Raw genomic sequence first — 23,149 nt, 5'->3', positions numbered from 1 at the left:
ACTAATGCCTATTTCAAACCAAAGTTATATGTATGGCGCACGAGGCACTGCGCCTAGGTATACATACGGCAATGGTCTAAATCAGGCATAACACCTGCACCGATCAACCATTCTCTGACATTGCGGAATAATTGTGGAGAACATTATTCTCTGTGCTTTATCGACACACGTGACGATCTCTCGCAACACCCTGACTGCCAGGGTACTAGTAGTGATAATGTTAGGCGTGTTTGTATCCTTTTACGATGAAATAGATTGAGCTCAAATACCAGTGTACTAAAACTTTTATAAGAAAACATCAATAGGTAAGAAATAGGTAATTGTTGAAATACCAATACAGCATATTATTGGTCAATTACAGATAACCAAACACATATATGTAGATCACTTGGGTATGTTTGCCTTTGCAAAGATACAAGATGCCCTGACCTGAAGCAGTCAACTACCTACTTATGCTCTAGTATTTAGTATAGCATCAAAAGATTCAACTGCCACTAGCCCAGGGTAGCTCACGCTATCGGCTTACAACCTAAGGCCTATTTTATAATCCAAATCGCTAATCGAGTTTTACAAGCTTATAATTTGCTGTCTTTCAAGCCCATATAAGCTCTAGCTGTAGCCTTGAAGCCATTTAGCAGCGGAAGGAAAAACAAACTGCAAAAGCTATTGGTTTATGGTGATACGGCCCATCGGAAGGAAACCCTTGCCATGGCTACGACTTATGACACCCTTGAGCAGGTGCCAGCTGTATAGCTGTGGTCAAACGTTCAGCCGGAGAACCTTTCAATAGATGTCAACCTAATTTATTGGAGTAATTAATTATCTTTTCCATTGACAGGACCATTTTTCCTTCCATTCACAATAAAGTATGACAGTAGAGATAACCATTCCAAAAGGTAGTAGATCTTCTGAAGGTGTTGAAAGGGTTTTTGAATAAGCAGTAATAAATGGTCGGAAAAGAAATGGTGATAAATTCTGTCGACTAATAATTACTTTACCACAGCCCTATTCTTAAAGTAGCCGTGACTTTTGACTGGATGGTATTCATTCTATTAATATATCGCTCGGCCAGTGTTCAGATGAAAAGGCTAATTGAGTGACTAGCTAATTAGGATTTGGCATGACTGCCAACTTTTAAGACGCTGGGGTATTGTTTAAATATATTCACTCTTATTTGATCATACGAGGCTTTGTTTCTCTAATTTGCACTCTTTTGTCATAAGCATAAAACTTTCATATATCTCATTTCATTTCATTCAAACAGAAAATATTATGACAACCACTTGGGTTACGGTATAAAAACAATGTCGGCTGAAAAGCTTTGAATAGAATAAACAAGTGAGTAACTCAGATACACAAGTTGAGAGCGTTGAATAAAGACTGTCAGCTACCTCGATAGGTCGTTTGTTCTTAGCTCGAGTATTTCGAATAAACAACACTTAATAATAAAGTTAACAGCAAAATCGTTTTGCTAACTAATTAGCCGCTAAATTCACGTCTGATATCACGAATGTATTCGTTCCATTTATAAGATGACCTCATTTAAGCCCTCACGGCTTCTCCAAATAGTTTTACGGTGATTGTGAATAAAACAATTCAATAGAGCACCTGGTGCCCTGAGATGCGCTTTACCAAAAATGCACAATTCTAATACATAACAAAGCGCGTTTGTTTTATTTTCGTACAAATCTCAGCGCAACAGAGCTTGTTTTCCTCATGGTACTAAGATGTTTTTAAAAACAACCACAAATGCTACTGTTAAAATATACAGCGGAGCAACTGTTTTGCCGTTTGATATCCCTCAGCGAAACTGGATGCCAGGCAGCGAGGCCTCAAAATCAGACTTCAGTAAAATTTAATTAGTGTGGAGCATTATAAACTGCGGCAGCAGATGTAAAATGATACTGCAAACCCCATCTCTCTTCTTACATGCAAGATGCAGTGAACACCGAGGTGTCAGATACGCTGACAGATTGATACCTGCAGAGCTAGATTCACTGACATATACTTAAGGTTCAAGAAATATTTCGTACACTTCGATGGAGTGACATAAATTTGTTGCTACTATAACGACGTGGCATACCACTTCAAGTTGCCATGTTTATGTTGTTGCTATGGCATGGAGCATCCTTGGGATCATTGTGACGCTCCACTGAACACTCGAACTCAACGATAGGCTATTAGAATATAGGCTAAGACAAGTGTTCACATCGGTTTAGGGAATGCTAGTAAAGTACCCCAATGAGCTCTTTCTTCTTAGTGAAGAATAAAGTGAAAAAGAAAATAATAGGTAATTTTCTGTTCCATAGCTTTAAATATTATATTTTGTGATAGTTTCCTGGTCTTACATCAAGACTTTGTAGCATTCCAAAAATTTTTTTATATGAGTATTAGGTGACAGATACATGCATCTTTGAAGTTAAACCTTGACATATGAAGTTTTTCTGTCTGATATTCATTTCGTATGGTGAAACTGTTGTGTGATGGAGCAAATATTTTCGTAAAAATACATTCTATTTCTTGAAGTTTGTTTTGCAGCCTAAAAAAACTTAACGATACAATCTTCAGGAAACCAAAACATAAAAATGCATGAATTATATGAAGCTGTTTGTAAACTATAAAACTAAAGGTAAAAATAAGACTTATATGTAAGAAATAACAAATAAAAATAATATTAATAAACAGGTTTTATTGTCACGAAGTCATGCAAATTTAAATGACAGGACACACACAGTACGTACAAGTAAATATATGTAGCTAGTTGAATTTAGACTATGAAAACTTTATAAAATAACCTAATCTATTTATATAGTTTGTTTTAACCTATATATATATGTATAAATCTGTGTTTGTTATTCATTTTTCCAGTTGCTGCAATGAAGTTATAGCAACGATAGATCACTGTTGTACTGAATTTAAACTCATGGCATTCAAATCACAAATCTCCTAACAAACGCGCGTAACCATAAGGCTAACCCATTCTTATCATTCCCAGTTTTCTTACCATGTACTGTATATCCTTTTCGGATTGCATACGCTAAATGTGCACTTTTTATTATTAAATAGCATTACCTTTTGCAATTTTTTTTTAATTTTCAAATAATAATTAAAAGCTTTTTAATTTTTAATTTTCAAATGTGTCGTTTCAATTTCAAATTTGCTGTTACACTCATATTTCCGGTTTCAGTAAACCTGTAAAAGCTGAATGATTTTCACGCGGGCAACTGTATTATCTGGAGTAGAAAATGACGCTACATTCTCTCTCTCCATTCGGTCAGATAAAGTATCAAACAAAGAATGTCTGATATCTCATTTTTACAATTATACCAGTATCGAGAGGTACCAGTATCTTCCATCAAAACATTGAATACAACGAGCTTCCGCTGCAACAGTAACCTTTTTTATACACACTTCTATCTACTCATTGTTTATTTTTTCTCTTAATTTATTTGAACTGCACAAAACATTTTACTCATGATATGAAGTTTGAAAGTTAGAAAAGTAATGGTGTTGTATATGTTAAATAGAAATAAGTTTTATGCGTAAAGACTTAAATCCGCACATTCATCTAGTATTAAATGTTTTTCCATTTTTTTCTTTATCACAGTTGAATCTTTGAATAAAAATTGATAAAAATCCTTGAATTTTTATCTATAATCACTCATTTGAGGCTCTCTCTTTAACAGCAGCTACATTTTTTCTTTCGCTACTAGACGATGCCAGAGACTTTTTAAAGAATTGATCGAAGAATATTTGTTTGGGTTTTTCTATCATTTATTGCTCTATTTCTAAAAAAAGCAACAACTTTTTCCTTTTCTTCGCCGCTACTACCAGTCACACTTGTCTTTTTGGGATCCATGATTTTAAAACTAAACAAAATGTATGAAGCACTGTTCAATATTATTTAAGAAATTTTGGAATGACACTACGTGAAGGAGAACTTTGTACATATGTACTGGTTCACAAAACTCAAAAAGTTTTGAGATGTTTTTCAAAAAATGCTTTACTGAAAATTCCTCAATATGTCGACACATGTATTTGCTCAAATTTATGTTGTATATCGCAAATTTTACGCTGTATATAAAAAATTCACAAGTAGTATTGATCGTAAATTGAAGTTTAGCTGTATTCACAATAAGAAATGACTGTTATGTTGTCCAATCCATAAAATAGTTGTCTTGTAGCTGGAAGGATAGAATGTGAGTGGCTATAACTACATGCTGACACTGAAAATTTCTACATGATTTGTATGAGCGATTCTGATGCCCAACCTGGTAGCACTCTGCTCTTGCTGATTCATAGCGATGTCAGCAATTTGTCAACTATTGGAATTTATATTACGAGCATTTTGAAATCTGGTCTTTCTTAAGTATCACTGTAGAGCACTTGTATCTTTACGGATACTATTGCTCTACGGATATAATAGCTAAAAGACTAGTGTTAGTTACACATGTGACAGATACGGGAACTGAGAAGTACGTTGGTCAATACGAGACATAGCTACAGACTATAAACAAATCTGAAATCAGGATATACTCTGACCCCTTTTAGAAGGTACACCTAGAGGTTTAGTGACATTGCGAGACTAAAGCTGGTGTTCAGGCTGCTCTCATTTCTTCTCTTGCTAGTCATATGTTGTATGAGACTAACACGAGGTGTTATATACAAATTAATTCATGCAAAATAATGTAATTGACTAAATTGATTAATAAATTTGGATTTAAAAGCTGTCAAAGCATGTTAAGAGCTAGTTGTTAGTTGAATCTTAGCTAGTTATAACCCTGTCCATGGGATCGATAATAACAAGTTAAGAAAGCTGTAAAACCAAGCTTTAGTTACTATGAAGTCACATCTGAAAAGAAAACCTTGATGTCTCTATCATCCGACATTGCACACTTTCTTATTTAAAATGCTGATTCCGAAGGGAGGTGGAAGGACATCATAAAATTACCGAGGAGTACAGCAAGATGCACTGAAGGCCGTACAAGTACAACTCCTGCCAACTGTTCAAGAGCTTTCATCACAGGCTCCAATGCAATCGTGATAGCTGCCTGCCAACACGGCCTTGTCATTAACATATAATTAAAATCTGTTACTGCTGATAGAAGCCTTTGTAGTAGCAGATCTGGTAGATGTTAGACGTTAGATAGGACTCCAGTTGGCATGCAGTGGCAGGTAGTTGAGCGCCTAGACACAAGCTGGGCACTATTCCTCGTACACTTAAAGTAATACTTACAGTGTCTAACTCTAACAGCGGTAAGGAACTTATTCTAGTTGGGAGGCAAGCTGCGAGATGTGCTTTAAAAGCGGCTGATTGCAAGTACATTATGTATAGGACTTCTGCTTCGTAACAGAGATCTCTGCTTCGTAACAAAGATCTCTGCTTCGTAACAAAGATCTCTGCTTCGTAACAAAGACCTTTACGAGGTTTAAGGATCGAGGGAAGCTTCGATAATAGCAAAAAGTTACATTGAAGAAACTTCTTCACACATAACATCTCTACATGGCCCAATAATTATTCCTATCATTCAAATAATAATTGCACGTGCTGTAATAAATATGGTACAAAGATGCAGTAAATGTACGGCTGCAGAATTGCCAGAAACCGAGCAAAAATTGAACAAATGTTTCTTGAAACACAGGCCAGGCCTTGTGGGATTGCTGAGGATCACCGATTTCGGCGACATATGATGACAGCTCAATACAAGTTACATAAGATGACAGCTGAATACAAGCCTGTTGAAATTAATTGCATTCAGTTAGCGCTTTGAACAAGACCACCTTCTGAAGCGAAATAAGTAGGAGTTCCTTCTGTGGTGCTAGAAGCCCGAGGTTCAACTTCTGGTGTCCCATTCTCTTTTTATCAACAAACAGTGATTTCAGACTTATTTAGCATGTGTCTAGTGCAATCTTATTTCTGCAATAGTAGTATTTAGTATTGAGGGAGCCTTTGGTTGTATTTGGTATTAAGGACGTGGCATGTCACGAAAAGCTTGCCAAGTTTTATCAATCAACCAAAATCTACTTGTATGTAAATTCACTCTCAAGCAAAATTGAAAATAAATTGACAGTTCATTAAAATGTAATGTTCTTGGAATACATAACCACATTTCCACATAGTAACTCGGACTAAAATGAGACAAATGCAACAATCATCCTTAAAACTCTGCTTCGAACTAATTTCAGCGTCACTAAAAGGGTAGCCAAAATCATTTATGATGTTATCCATCTTTCTGTGGGTTATTAACTTAACCGTCTGCTGCGCCAATTATTAGTAAATATTCGTTGGTAACCTAATGGAGCATTTAGCAGCCAGAAGAGCTTAATCTGAGTTTAGCATGAACAAATTCTCAGCTTTAATATTTCTAATGCTTGTAACTATTGCAAAACTTGGTGAGATCTTCAAATGTTACAGACAGAAACTGGTAAACAAAACCGTCTGGTAGACATAACCATCTGGTAGACACGCTTCAAGTCTCCCAACATGCTTGGTCAACTGAGACTTGACAAACGATTACATGTTGACTGTTGTTGTGTAGATCACCGCATGCCAGGCATGGAAAAAATTTCTTGGAATGCTCCAGGATCGAACTGGACATCTGGATAGGATTTATGCGCCACAAATGAGCTGCTTCGTGTGATGCAATCAAAGAACTACCACTATAGCCTTTCGGTTTACAAAACTGTTTTGCTGACAACCACTCGCCATTGGTAAACGAAATCGAGAGATCGAACATCTGGTAGCTAAAAATATAGTAAAAATAAAAAAATGTTATTATAATAGAAAACAATTTAAGGCGTACCAGCCCATACTGGCTAACATTTTAATAGGAATAGTTCTATGTCCTGCACACACTTAAAATCTAAGAGCAGTTCGAGCCATGTAAGATTTTTCTAGTGTACCGGCCAGAGATTGCCAGGTGGTGCAGCCCCAAATATGTGACAAGAGTAATGGAGGTCATTGGTTATTAGAGAGCGGAGCTGTCTATCTAGCCAGGCTCTGAGTGATAATGGTTACTTCTAGTTTCAACAAATTGTTCTCTATAAGTGATCATTAGCACAAAGATTAACTCTATGACTTCAATGACAATGAAGCCATGTGAAGACTGTAACACTATGGCTATGGTGACCACATGATGCGCAGGTAGCTCCTCTAAGTACTCTCTCTCTAAGGTTTACAACTGTAAGTACTCCTTTTCGTGAGCGAATCATTTGCATATTATGGTGAGAAAGGCAAAATGCGCGTAGTAGTATGCTAACATCTACTGAGAAACAATGTAAAAGCTCTGTTCACCCATGGAACATAAACAGTGCTTTAACATTCTAGCTGGAAAACTTACCAAATTCTTTATGTAAATTCTCTACGTAAAGATATATATTTAAACCGATTTTCGCCTCAATGAAATAGGTTAAGGCAAAAATCGACTACATTGTTAACGATAAAAATTTTTTCAGTTTTTTAATTCAGACGAAAAGTCTATTATCCAATTTTTTTATAAAATGATCAAATATTTGGAACATTCTGAAACTGGCTTGATTGAACAAGTGAACTCTAGGATTTGTGAATTCTAGTTCTTGGGCTAATGCTAAACATCAACTTCTTGAATTTGACAAAGCTACTATATAGGGATAATGCAACATAAATTGTCGTAAAATTTTTTATTAGAACAAATACTGTTCAAGTATAATGCTTGAGCTTACATAGATGTACACTGAGATGAACTGATAACTTACATTAAATTTTTATTATAATAAAAAAAATGTCTAAGGGCGTTAAGGCGCAAACGCACTAGGCGATTTTATCGCGTGCGCCATGAGGAATGTGGAGATGTCGCTGGCGTGTGCCTAAACACACTTGGCCATTGCACCAGTGAACGATAACACTGGCACACTCGCAAACAGCTAAAAGAATTCCGTATCACCAGCTTCTTCGGGGTCGGTAAAATATTTAAGTTAATACGGCGCCTTCTAGACAACGACGTAATCAACTTCTGCTTTGTTAGAACTATCTCACTTTCACGAATTGCACAGTATAAGAAGACATAAAAATGATTCTTATATTTTTAACGCTAGTATTTAATGATTTTTATCTATAGTTTACTTTACAGTTAGTAGAGAGATTGTCAGACATGTTCGGTGCAAAGCACGAGTTTTACTACACATCAACATTTCATGTCATCCGTACAAGAAAACATGGACAGTGTGCTTAGAGCTTGGACACATACTAAGGCCAATATTAGTTCACTCGGCTCATCGATGCAGACGAACTTAAGCATGTTGTAGTTTAAGACTCTGTAGCAATAAATTGAGAGGCTTTACAGATGAATTTACACAAAATTTTAGCAGATTTTATTAGAAAGTATCAATAATTTTTATTGTTTGAGATTGTTGTTGATGTGTGAGGCGATTTGAGTGCCAGGATAATTCGAAATTAAAATCGACAAAACCTAATCGGGGTTATTTTTCTCTAAAGAAAGATACGGACGATATGACATCACTAGTTGCTATCATTGCTATAGTTAATATAGACTATTACATTTAAATTGCAGTGTTATGCGTCTCTATTCTCTATTCTGTCGGTCTCTTTGCAATCATAAACATCATAATCACATTTTCACTTGATCTCAGCATTTAATCGTGATGAATTTTATCGATTTTAATCTTGAAACATCTTGGCAGTCAGATCACCTCAAACATCAACAACACAATCGCAAATGATAAAAAATACCGATACTTTTTGATAAAATCTACCAAAATTTTTTTAAGTTTTAGGTTCATATTCAAAGCATACTAACCATGGTGGTTTGGCACATAATTAGTTATTTTACTAACAAATCACAGCGGCAGGAATAATTATTTGGAATGAAATCACATTTTTAAAATATTTTAAAGTTTACAATCAAAAGAATCAGTGAAGTTATGGATGGCCAATTTGATGAAGATCGTGTTTGAATACATCAAAAGTTCAATGGCAAGTGGTCCTTCTGGAATATTCCACTTCCAGACCTTCTGGTGCAAATTCAAACATCTACCTGATGGAAATCTAAACAGGTTTCCTTTGAAACAGAGATTGCTTTGTTAATAAAATGGAAAGTACTTACATCTGAGAAACTTCAAAACTCCAAATTATTTAGAAATTATTTTTCAATGATTTTGGAATATTGTAGGCCTACATGCTTCCAAAACATGACTTGATTATTTGTAAAATTTTAGAGTGTCAAACCTTCGGGTACAAGCAGGTCCACAGGTATACAAACATGTTGTTACTACAGTTGAAACTTGCTATTTTCATCGCTATTAATTTACAGAACGATGAAATATTATGTTTTTAATGTTGCACAGCCTTAGATTAGCATAGCACCAGTAGGGTTAGTGCTCTCGAGTCCACTGACTCACTTGTTGCTACCAGGAGAATCTCGAGATAGCTCAGAGATGGCGTCACAGTCAACCAGAGACATCATGAGAAAACCTCAGGAATTCTTAGATACAACAGCTTCTCTTGGGATATAAAATCATGTTATTTATATCCACCTGTAACGACTACAGCTGTTGCTATTACAAGCACCATCATATAACTAGACTAGGTGAATGCATAGATTATTAGATGTAACAGTGGCAATGTTTACCATTTTATGAACATGATTATAGAATGACAACTGTATATTCCCTTGTGAAACAATGTACATGTATAATTATTTGACATACCTGTGCATGAGCAGTAACATAACTCTATGATCAAAGCAAAGTTTCGTTAGTATTGAGCAGTATACAATTTTTTCAACTAACTAAACAAATGTTGAGCTCTGGGCAAAGCATTATTACCGAGTCATTTTCTGTTGTCCAAGGCTTTTACGAAGTACGTATTTGATAGTCCAATATTCATTAAAAACACAAACTTTCTTACAGATATCAACATAATTATTAGAACATTTTAAATCCAGCTAGTTCCTAGAAATGTACCCTAGGACACTTATATTTCGCTAGTATTTAGTTTCGTGAGTAGCATACAGAATAAAATTTCGCTGCAACTTAATTTCGCAGCTCTGATGAGTGCGAAAATATAGTGATGTAAAAATAAATGCAGTGGAACAAACATAATTAGATTCCTTAGGTTCGGTTCACCAATAAGAAATTTTTTTTCAAATTGGGACTAGTTTGTAATTGTAAACCGCAGGTAGAATTGTGTGGCCGAGATCGATAATGCAATTTGATCGCTTGCTGCCATTTGTTTCTTGGACTATCAATGAACAAAGCTATTCAATTCCACATTTTCGCTCGTTCGTTATGATAGTTTAGTTTCGCACATGAAATTTTCGCGAGAGGATGACTCCGCGAAAACGCGAAAGTTAGATGAGGCGAATACATAAGTGTCCTAGAAATGTAATACATGAACTAAAGACACTTATGGCTATGGTATGTTGCTGTCAATCATCAGAGCAAAATTATATTCCTCTTGCAGTAAACCAACAAACATCAATTACATTTTTGCTTTGTTCTCGGCAAACCTACGTATATATTACAAAAAACAGGCAGAGTTCTCCTTTTTTAACTGCACGTAAATATAAAAACAGTTCAATGTTCAATATTTACAATAGCCATATATTCATGTATGAAGGAGCGGGTACTCATCAGTTAAAGTATGTAGTTATCAACATTTCAAAAGTCCATAACGCAAAGGGCAGACCACAGGAGGCAATTTTTTTTATTAGTTTTGGCATAAATCCAAATGCGCAGAAATTATTATCGTATGTTAAGTTATTAAGTTCTCAAATCACGCCTCCATTAAATTATCCCGTGTAAGCTTGTTTGCATAGAACTGTCCTAACGGAGAGGTGACGGAGAGGTGAGGGTGGGCGGTAGTCTTGTTACCTATGGATGCTGTTTGAGCCCTATGCAGAGCCTGAGCAGAGCGAAGCTAGTAACTATATTACACTTGGCTGTCTGAGAGGCTATGAGTTGAATAAGTTGTGTGCGTCTTATGTAGAATTGTGCAAGTATTTAGAGCGTTTTCAGATTGCCAATGTGTAGGACGCACGTGATTGGGTATGTATGAGGAACTCAAATTCAACTCAAGCCCCCTTTACAACTTCAAGAGAAATATGGTACGGTAGTTTTAGTCTTAATTGGGATACAATATGATACACAATCACCAAGTCAGGTAGGGTTATAGTGGATATATACATGCCATGTCCCGAGATCTTTGTCAATATTGTAAAGTTCTCAAGCTATGATAGCAGGGTATTTGTTTTATAGTAAATGCATTTAGGGTACGCTAAAATGTTTTATTGGGTTTATTCTCAGGTCATCGATGAAGTAATTATCTTGTTGGTCACATATCGCTGGAAGTATCATAAAGAAGATAACTCCCACTTTATAGAGACGTGTCTGACTAAACAAATGCTTATTATGTACATGTAGGCCTACTTTCATTCTAAAACAGATTTTTTTAATTTTGTCAGTCGTACTCCTCTAGGGCATGCATAGAGAATCCTGAAGCGAAATTAAGCAAGGGGTACGTCTACTGTACTTCAAATGTAGGATTCATAAGGATTGTCTGCAGAGGGAAATGTATGTAGCCAACTGCTGGGAAACAACTTCATTCAACCGTTATAACATTGTTATTGAACACATATTTGGGCCACATTCAATCACAAATCCTAAATTACCTTATGGATTGTTGAAAGCTAAGGGAGACAATCCCAAAAACTCGAAATAATGTAAAAGCTATCGATCTGTTAATTTTCCTTTTTAGCAAATGTACAATTTTTCACAATTATTTCTTTACAAACTAGGGAACGGCGATGCGGAGTGATACGAATCTTTGACACAAGTCTGAAGGTGAAACGAACGTTTGACATATTAGATAATCAGATAAAAGAGTTTGGCATGATCAATGGTTGACATACCTTACACAGTTGATGACCAAACATTGCCAGCATATTTCATAATTCTATGCGCAATGCTAAGCCACTAACCCCCCCCCTCATCAATAACTATCGTGTCACGAAAGCCGTTGGGACAATAGAGCTTACAGCAAATTTTAATCGTATTGAAATTCAATATCGACGACGAATTACAACACATGACGCAATCAAATAGTAGCACTATACAACAAAGAACCTGCGTAGACCTGTGGCAAAGAGTGGGCACAAATGATGCAGCAAACTATACTAGAGAAATGCAGACTCATCAACCTGCAGAATCAGTACTATTACAATACATTGTCACTGCAGGTTGATGAGCCGTTGTTACATGGACAACATTATTTGGATAATGTTATCCACATAACATTATTCAGATAGCTATATTAAACCTGTGAATTATGAGGATAACATTATTTGGATAATGTTATCCACATAACATTATTCAGATAGCTATATTAAACCTGTGAATTATGAGGATAACATTATTTGGATAATGTTATCCTCATAATTCACAGGTTTAATATTATTATCGTATTTATTACCTGAATATCTTTATCCAAGTTGCACACAATTTTTAGTGACCAATGTTGGGTAGAGTTTCTATAGAAACTTCGTTCTAAAAATGGGACTAACTTATAGTATGACTTGGGTTTGAAGTTGATGTTTGTTTGTTTAATAAAATGTCAATATGACACTCATACAGCCTTCAGCGACTCTCACATGAACATCATGAATTAACTCTTCTTTACTAGTACAGACAACTGAAAAATATTCAGATAATGAAGTTTCTTTGGAAATGTTGGGTTCCATGAAATTGAATATACACCATCTGTGAGTATAATGGTTTCATTTTTACTTCCAACAATTAAAGGTTTGGTCCAGGTTAGCAATTTGATTGAAGTCTCTTGATAATGCCAGCAATTATGGTTGACTACGTAATAACACAAGGTGACACAACAGTAACCAATAGAGCTCAGTAACATTGTCTTAAAAAACTTTACCAATACGTTTGATTAACCACTAAACTTGTAGGAAACGATGATGTTGTTGCTAATATGTTGAAACGGATGACTGAAGTGACGGTTTTGTAAGACTATTTTCATATGAATACCGTGACACCGAGATAAAGTGAATAGTATTAATAATTATTATATATAATTATATATTACATCATTATATATTATATTAGTATATATAATACGGGATTGATAAACTAGCAACTCCTTGCATTATGTATAATAACAATAAACTCGTATTACGTTATGACAATGTGTAATATACTACAAGCATGACTCTAAGGTGGATGCACGGAAACATTACTATGTTATCTTGATGCTAACCATTTTCATCAAGTTCTGTTTTGCAGCAAAATATTAGCATATTGATAGAAGATGAGTTGAAATGAAAGTAAGTCAGCACATTGATGTCGCTACAAGAGAAGTTACTGAGGGTGAGCATAGGACATGTGACAAAATCTTTCAGGTCCGTGATGTTGTCAAGACAGCTTTATATACACACATACAGTACATACACCGTAAGTATCCCATAACAACTCATTAGTGTTGGCAACTAGCCCAGCCTTGTACTTAAACCGTCCGCACAGAGTCAGTCTAGACTCTTGGGAACTAAGAGGAAGTCTTGTTACATGGTCGATTATCAAAGGAGTTATGCAGTCAAATGAATGTGATTAATGGAAGTGTTAAAGTAAAAGAGTTTATGCATGCTATGAAAGTAGTTTCGGGATAGGTTATTTTATCTCAAGTGGAATTTAATTCCTGGTAAAACACTTTATAATAATTTGTGCCCGAGCCGTAGCGCGTGTCAAGAACAAATGTGAATAACTTTCATTATCGCTCGCCAACTGACTCTCAAGTCCAAGGCCGTTTTTATCGGAATACTTTGAGACACCCTCTTTAGGGTAGGCCAATATTGAAAAAAATAAAATCTTACTACTTGTGTAATTGTAGGAGTGATGTCATTGAGCGGCATTACTTTAAATAAATGCTGCTAGTACATTCAAGTCCAAGTTATGCTACTGTTCATTATTATATATATTTTAAATATTATGAAGCAATGCGAGCAATGAAGAATGATCTCTCATTTATAGCAGTGCCAATGCACTCTGGCTTTTAAACTTCCTTCTATATATTGCGTAGGGAGCAGTAAAGATGTGAGGCCATCAGCATTTGAGCATAGTATGAAGCAAAAGGAGACAAATCTAAATTTACTTTACGCAAATAAGAAAACAAATGATGGTATTACAGCATGAAATTGGTAAAATTCTTGTGTTGTTCTTTCTTCAAACCATGTTTACTGTAAAACCTCTAATTGAACGCCATGGTGCTCTATTGTTCAACCCTTATCTATAGTGGCGATTAATAGAGAGTGGCCATTTTTCAAATGGCTCGTCAGAATGTTGGGAAGATAAAAGTAGCCCTTTTACGGGCTAAGCAAATGTCGTCTATATTTTGTAACTCCTTTCTGGTGGAGCGATATTGAACCTTTTGGATGCAATAAATCTGCTAACTAACCTCTAGCTTGTCAAAGATCTCTTAATAAATATGCATTGAGAAACTGAGAAATATCTCTACCAGTTGATATTTTTTGCTTGCAATTAACCTGCCATAATATTATAGCCTGTGTCCGTCCTGCTTTGCAATTTGCCTGGAGCTTTCAATTTTCTTTCATTTTAAATTTGAAGCCATTTTTAATTTATACCTATATTTACCAATGTTGCATAAAAGCTCATTGCACTAATTGATATGTTTGCTACAGTTTTCAGCCAAAACTAGCTTTTTATGTGCAATAGAAGTGGAGTTACGAGCATCGATCAATTGCAAGATCAGATTACCGCAATAATGCTGTTAAATAATATTCTACAAGGAACTACTATTAGCCTGAAACAGGGTCAAATAGAGGCGGCGGCGTTCAATTAAAGGATGGCGCTCTAGTTTTCAACCATTCTCTCATAGTGGTAGTCAAATACAGGTGGCATTCAAATAAAGGTGGCATTCAATTAGAATTTTTATAGTACTTTCTTAGCCTAGAGAACAGGGTTAGAAAAAACCACGGTTTTTATGAAAAACCCGAAAAAACCAGGTTTTTTTTGTTTAAACCGGTTTTTGTGGTTTAAACCGGTTTTTACAATTTTACCAAGGTTTTTGCAATTTTAAGTCTAATTAACATCACTTACTATAGCTGCATGACTGAGTATTGAACATACATATGTGGAATCATCGGTTAAAGATGGTACTGTGGGAGTTGTTATGGGGAAAAAAGAGAGAAAACATGGAAATTTCAGAATGAGTATAAAGCAAACGTGATCGATGTAATACATAGCAGAAATTTTATCACATAAAGTGAATATTTTACATACAGCTCTATGTATAAGTAGGAACTTTAATCCCAGTGATTAGTCAGGTGGTAATGTAGAGCAGAGCATAATGCAGATGCATTGCTAGTGTTTGGCGCAGTGGCAGATGACTCAACTTTTATCCCCTGAATATTAGCATCACTGTCTAAATTGGTGTTTTCAGCTTGACATTTTGCTACGTGAGCTTTAAGCCTATCTGCGTGACCTCGCGTTATGACATCACACCTATTACGTTTTGCCTTAAAACCTTTGCCTTTCAAAACACAACAAACTTGATAAACTGAATTCTAACAATCCAACTACTTTGGCTTGTGCCCAATAAATGAAATATTAGTTTGCAAACTTCAAGCTTTTGCCCAAAAGGATTTTATTGCTTTAATTTCTAATTATAAGTAATCCTTTTTTACTGGCCAGACTTGAGAAAGCATTCATTCATTATTAGAGACGGTGATTGGATTAGTATATTTCACATGGTTTTTATATTTCATCAGTAAAAAGATCATCATATCACTTGATAAAACCAATTGAAAATTAAATTCACTAATTCATTGTTGCGCTAGGATTTCATGTAGGTTCAACTTGAGCTCTGCCATCAATTTACTACTGTGTCCTAAATAAACTTCCACAGCTGATAATTACATATAATTGCATTTCTACCACACATGAACCACTAGGAGCTTAAAATATTATGATTTTCACAAAAATAATGAAAAAACCGGTTTTTTCGGGCTGGTTTAAACCATTGGTTTAAACCGAGCCAACTCTGCTAGAGAATGAAATTGATTTGGTTTTTCTGTTGTTTAAAACTGGATATCACTGAACCCGGTAATAACTGTAATGGTATTTCCTATAAAAGTTAACTTTAAATTCATCTAAAGAGATGATGGATAGTCTATATTGTTGCAATACAAACTGGGTAACTTTTTTATAGATAGTATGTCATGACTGGTCATGTTGCCAGCATGTTAGTGAGGGAGTGGGGTGAGGTGTGATGGAACAACTCCATAAATCCGCAAAGTCCTCACTAATCAGATTTATCATGGGTGTTCCCTCAGACCTTCAAATTATACCTGAAAGGCATGTAGAGTACTAACTCGGCAAAAAAACAATTATTAATGCTATTTATCACTATTTAAAACACAGGTGTCATTTAGCGGGATATTGCCGAGGCCGGGCCGTAGTCTACACGCACAAAAAACAACAAAGGTTCACGTAGTTATGAGCAAAAACATGAGTATCCACCCAAATATCTCACCAATCTGATGAGCAGCACACACAAAAACTAAACCAATCCACAGAGCCACCTATCATGTCAAAGTATTCCAAGTTTCAAGTCATGTCTTGCACAACTCACCTTATGGTTTCTCAAAACTTGTCCCAAAGTCCCTATTAATATGAGACTGTCCGATTGCTGTTTTAGAAATGGTCTCCACTAGTCTAACCTAACGTCCTGATTCAACATCTCAGTAACTATCGGGGCATTTATGAGTGCTCCTGAACTTTTAGATTCCCTCTTTTAGCAATGCCCCGATAGTGAGATGTTGAGTCAGGATGTTAGGTTAGACTAGCGGCGACCATTTCTAAAACAGCAATCGGACAGTCTCATATTAATAGGGACTTTGGGACAAGTTTTGAGAAACCATAAGGTGAGTTGTGCAAGACATGACTTGAAACTTGGAATATTTTGACATGATAGGTGGCTCTGTCGAATGGTTTAGTTTTTGTGTGTGCTGCTCATCGGATTGGTGAGATATTTGGGTGGATACTTTTGTTTTTGCTCATAACTACGTGGACCTTTGTTGTTTTTTGTGCGTGTAGACTACGGCCTGGCCTCGGCTTTGGCAATATCCCGCTAAAGGACACCTGTGATTTAAAATATTTATTGCTAAGTTTTTAATTGTAGGATGAATTGAACAGAATACATTGTATTCTTATAAGTGGGTCAGTCAATAAGTGGGAATCTTGCCATAACATTTTATTACAATAAGATAGAAATTTACATCTTTTTTTGCTTTTCGACATAGTCTCTTTTTTTGTATATCCTTGTCCTACTTTCCTATAAGGTTCTTGAACCCTGCAGAATAAATTTATGGCAGCTGCGTTCTAAACCATTTATGTACTGCTTCAATGACATCTGCATCACTAGTAAAGTGCTTGCCTCTCATGCGGTTTTTTCACTCATTTGCACCCAGGCGCGAGTTAACTCGCGTGTTTATAACGTTGCTAAGCACCCAACGCGAGTTAACTCGCGTCGGAAATTTACCAACTCCTTGCATCGTTATTTTTAAAATATAAAAGATAATTTTTGATTAGTTAGAAAGAACAATTTCTGGCCAATCAGACAAACGTTAAAATATGCCTCTAATATGACGTCTCTAGCAAAGGTTATAACCAAATTAGTACACCCATCTCAATATTTGCAAAAACCGAAAATCAGCGCGCCGACTTGAAATTTTATCGTTAGCGATTTTTTTTTTTCAACTCCAGAAGTAAATATGTCGATTGAGAAGTGGTAAGACATTGAAAGACTGCATAACTCAAATTAAAACATTATTGCTAATGTTTCAAAGGTTTTATTAACTTTTAATTTTGCCAATTTGAATTATTATGCTCGAATAAAAATGCACTTTTCAGGCTGTCAGCCGTAGTCAGACTAACGTTATCATTCACCTTCGATAGGATCATATTGATTTTTAGAGCTGACTATGAAGTCTAAAAAGTCAAGAACAGATTTGTTGAACGTATTTTTATTATTTGAAACATTTTCATGACTTTTTATTTGAGTTTTATTGGCATATAGATTTGCTATGCTTTTGTTTGAAGGATGATACTCGCGAGAAAAAGTTCAAAGTTAGAGTTTCATGATTTTCATGTTCATGGCTCACTGCATATGTATAAATAATATTCATAATTATGTATTGTATGTAATAAATAAGAAATTTTAGTCAAACTTTGTATATTTTGCAATTTTTATGGTGCAAATACTGGAGGCCTCTCTTGTTCCTTATGCCATCCTTCCCAACAGCTCACAGTAATTTTGAAAATTAACAGTGCTACTAGGCTCTTGAAATTCGATTCTGTTTCGTAGTGATACACCCAAGTTACATCTGTGGTTACAATGCTAAATAGAAAAGCATTCCTTTCCGATTTGAGTCTTCTCATGCACTCTCTGGCAGCCAGAGCACTCTACGCTTTGTGATCATAAGTCAGCATCATGGGTACCCAGTGTGCACCGACTTTGGTGAGAGCTAGCTTCTTATGGACAATACTGTGTGCAGTTCCAAGTGAAATGTCCATGGTCTCAGCAACACCATCTATAGTTAGTCTTCTATCAGATTTAGTCAGCTTTTCCACCTCAGCTACTGTGGGTGGAGTTAAAACATCCGCTGGTTTACCACTTCTTGGCTCATCAGGTATGTCTTCTCATCCATTCTTCAATTCATTGACTATAGCAGCTTGTTGTGGCATACAACTTCTCCATACTGTTCTTTCATTCTACTGTGTATAACACTTGCTTTTGCAGCTTCAGCATTAAAAAATCTCATAACAGCTTTTTGCTCTATGAGTGAGTGCATTTTCAGCTTGGCGGACATTTTGAATATAAATAATATGAAAAAGTTTAATTGCTAAAATGAATTTATGGGAATGTGTTGACAACTCCTATTCATAAAAAGAATTAAAACTATGACAATATTCCCACTACTTATTGACTGACCCTCATACATTGTATCTGCTCAAACATGTGATGGTTTTAATATGTGGAAAACCGTTGGGAATAAATAAACTCTGTATAGTTTGTATGAGGTTCGACTGTTCTTTTAAAACTAAAATAGTATTCAAATATAAACATAAAGAATTGGTCACCAAAAAATATGGCTACTAGCCAACTGAAGTCCTCCCCCTGCACTCGTGAAACTTGGGAACAACATCACCCTGTGAGAAGCGACTGCATGCTTAAGCCTTCTTGACCGCAGTGATAAACCAACATATCAGTTTATATCGCCGTTATCAAGCCACACTCTGCATCATCAGCGCACTCCGGGCCAATTTGATAACAGGGTTCCATTGGATACTTCCAAAGTCAACATCGTTTAACAATTTTGGCAAAGTATGAGATGCTAGACATGACATAGTAATCACACATCAGAACAAAGATGAACACAAATTGATATCCAGCATGAGTACATATGCAGACAGAAATGAAAAAACGTGACATCTATTTGCAGCCAAACTGAAGGACTGCAAGGCTTAAGCATTTAACAATATTCACGAAAATATCCAGGACATACACATCAGTGGATTTTCAAGCCTGAGAGTGAGCTTTATGAACCTAGTTTTTATGGAAAAGCGATTATGTTAACCACGTCATGCCAAAACGCTGACAAGCATCAGGACATCATCTTCCAGTTCTTTAATTGAGATAAAAAAGCTTTTTAAAAGGAATGTCATTTCTAAATGCTCACTATTAAAAATGAATTTACACAATGTTTTAGTAGATTTTATCAGAAGGTATCAGTATTTTTCTATTATCAGCAATTGTTTTGATGTTTGAGGTAATCTGATTGCCAGGATGTTTCAAGATTAAAATCAATAAAACTTGATCGCGATTAAAACGCTCAGAGAGAAACACGTGTGAAATGACGTCACTAGCTGTTATCATTGCGATAATTGATATCAACTATCAAGTTGCAGTGTTACGTGTTTCTATTCTGTTGGTCTCTTTCCAACTACAGACGTCAGAATCTCACTTCGGCGTGATCTGAGCTTTATAACCGCAATCAAGTTTCATTGATTTTAATCTTGAAGCATCCTGGCAATCAGATCACCTCAAACATAAAAAACAACCACAAATGATAGAAAAATGCTGATAATTTCTGATAAAATGAACTAAAACTTGTATAAGTTTATCTTGAAAGCCTCCATGAGCTAGTATATCATATCATGACTACTAAAGGAGTTAGTAACATCTATTCCCTCGTTGGATACTTTCTAACTGCTAATGTATTGCAGGCAGGAGGAAGAGATAAAATAATGACACCTTTGAGATATGTTAAGGAAACCATTAGAGTTCCTTTTAGGTGAGAAGGTAGAGCTAATCAAACTCCGTAATGTACCAGGGTAACAATTTCCTTAGCATTACCACGACAACCACACCTATGGCCTTACTATTGCAAAAACCTTTTGTCACTTTACCTCTAAAACCCCTATCAAAGACAGATAGAGCAGTTGTTATTAGAAACAGTGAAGGGCTGAGAGCCCCTTTATGCTACCATAAAAGAAACAAGTTCAAAAAAGAGAGTCTTTCAAATGGAGCCGTTGCTTTCCAAAAAAAGTCTTCCTCCTAGCTTTATTAAGGTTTCTCACAAAATTTGAGTTGAAATGTTTACAAAAATTAAATAATCCAGTATTATCAACATATCTTTTAGTAGAGGAAAGGGCTTTTAAATGCTATATGCCAAACCGTTTATATGATTTGATTGACTAACTGTTGCCCTTATGATTCTTATATGGCATAATTTGGAGAACCCTTCTGTTTGAAATGAAATTATTGTCAATAAAGCAATAATATAATTATGTAGTCAACAAAGCTGGCTGCTATTTTTGAACATAAGTATCTGATACAGCATATTTAATTATGCCTGAAAGACTACTTCAGCTGGTGCGGTTAAAGTCAGCTAATATTGTTAAAGGTAAGTTCGTTGTACTGTACCATGTACTGTACAACATATTGTACTGTATAACATCTGATACTGTATACATGCAACATTCAGATATCTTATTTCATAGCGGAGCTGTTAAAATTGTAGGATAAAAACTAAGAAATGACAGATATGTTTTACACTACTAATAATAGGACGAATATAAAGAATAAACCAGCTATAGCGGTGATTAGCTATGTGGTTAATTGGGTGCCACAATCTCGTCTTGGTTTTTCTGATTACAATAAAAATATTCTATAGCAAATCTAGTAGCTAAATTAATAAAAATAAATAATTGGTATCTGCTATTATCTGATGATTAATTATCTTGCATTACGATGAGCTTATGTGAGATTATCTCTAAGCGTGGTCAGCCAATGAAAGCTGATTCTGTAGCATTTAAATTTTCACCTTTTTTCAGGTTGGGCTATCGCATTGGTCCTCAAGCTAACCCCAGTTACAGTGTCACGCTTTTATGCTACTTTATTTTTTGGCGAAGTATTTGTTACAATCGTTATTTGCTGCTACAAGATGAAGGTTGTTCCGTCAGCATGTAGACTGAGATTTAGGAAAAAGGACATGACCGAGTAACTTGAAAACGTATGAAATGGAAACCTACAGACTCACAAATCAACAGGTCAAAGCACACTGGAGGTGAAATAAACTACGTTGGGAAATCCTAGAGCTACTACCAACTAGCAGAGACAGCAATGCCCAGTAGTGACAAAGAATCTCTCATCAACACGTTTACATATTTACATATATTTCGGTTCTGAAGTCAATAACTAATAAAATAATGTTCTACTTTCTGGACAATTTATAATTTGAGCTGCCTTATATTGCTAGATGTAAGGCAGCTGTTATTATAATTAATAACATTGTCGTTATTATAATTTGCCTTGTGCTCTTAAGCCAGTTTGTCAATAATATTTTCTGCAGTGAAATCCAACCATTGAATCAATCATGACAACGTAATAGGTGACAATATGAACGACTGCTGACAGCAAATGAATTTGATGTCTGCTGCCATTTGTACAGCAACCCTCCAGTGTGCTTTCACCTTATAGATATTACTAGCTAGTACCTGAGTGCTTGTGTCCTTGACGCCGAGCTCGAAAATGGCTCGCGGCGTTTTCTGCTTCGCTTTAGATTTCTGAGCAATTTGTAGACTGAGTTTCCAGTTGATGGTCTCAAGCTACAAAAAATAAAATGACATATCTTATCTTCTGCCTAATCACGCATGAACTTGAAAATAACAAAAACATGTAACTAAATACGAGGATTCACACATCCAGTGTCTTGATGCTGTATTGAACAGCTCAGTGATGGGTTATTACGCAAACCTAATCCTTGAATGAAGCTATTGTGGGACAATAGTCTTAGTTAGAAATTGTGCAACGGGTTAAAGGGGCCATTATACTGCCTGCCAAACTCTAGATAACATGGACTAGGATGTTCCAAATTCTAATGTAAACAATCAACAATGAAATAATTAATAACAAACAAGTGACAAACATTTGCTTGCTTTTTATGCAATTTTAGTTGTTTTGGCAACTGCTGAGGTTTGTTGACAAAGAAACTGGTGAACTTTTGGCTCCCAGCGGTTTAAATAAAAACCACTAAATACTTTATATATATATTTACTGTGCCATAATAAAAACTATCTCATAATAAGCTAACGCCATAAAAATCTGAATTAGAGATTGGTAAATTAGAAGCTGAATTCCTATAGGTGCACAACCAGCAGCCATTCTTTTGTTTGGAAATATTAAAACAGCAATATACAGTCAAACATGGATAACTTGTCCACGGATAGCTCGAACACATGGTTAATTCGAACATTTCCTTTGGTCCGTTCCCACGTAATGATAAATTGCTATAGATAACTCGAACTCAACACTGTTAATTCGAACTGTTTTTTTGCCCAACGGCTACCGAAACGGTTGTTATCGCTTTAGAAAATCACTTTATTCAAAGCCATAGAGGTAAACTTCATCTTTTCGTAATTCATAAGCGTCGTTATTACCACCATCGGCAAAATATTTTTGTCAACGACTTTTCTAAAAGTTTGGTGAAATTTGATTTATACTGCGATACGATGAATAGCACGAGCTAGCCAGGTCACGCGCGCAAGGATTTTCGCCACACACATA

The 23,149-nt window shown here is 35.6% G+C and overlaps 1 protein-coding gene across 2 annotated transcripts in view; it reads right to left on the bottom strand.

Moving 5' to 3' along the window:
• Positions 1 to 23,149, bottom strand: part of LOC137386060 (COMM domain-containing protein 10-like) — a 76,134-nt gene that overhangs the window by 3,176 nt on the left and 49,809 nt on the right. Inside the window, exon 5 of one of the 2 annotated variants that reach the window (XM_068072724.1) lies at positions 22,081 to 22,191. The exons of the other annotated variant lie outside the window; for it this stretch is intronic. Within the exon in view, the coding sequence (XP_067928825.1) occupies positions 22,081 to 22,191 (111 nt within the window). The remainder of the gene's footprint in view (positions 1 to 22,080; positions 22,192 to 23,149) is intronic. 2 annotated transcript variants of the gene reach the window in all.

This window comes from Watersipora subatra, chromosome 1 (genome assembly GCF_963576615.1).
Source record: "Watersipora subatra chromosome 1, tzWatSuba1.1, whole genome shotgun sequence".
NCBI classification, from domain to species: domain Eukaryota; kingdom Metazoa; phylum Bryozoa; class Gymnolaemata; order Cheilostomatida; family Watersiporidae; genus Watersipora; species Watersipora subatra.
The sequence above is the reverse complement of the archived record's forward strand: the minus strand, read 5'-3'. Positions and strand labels throughout refer to the sequence as shown.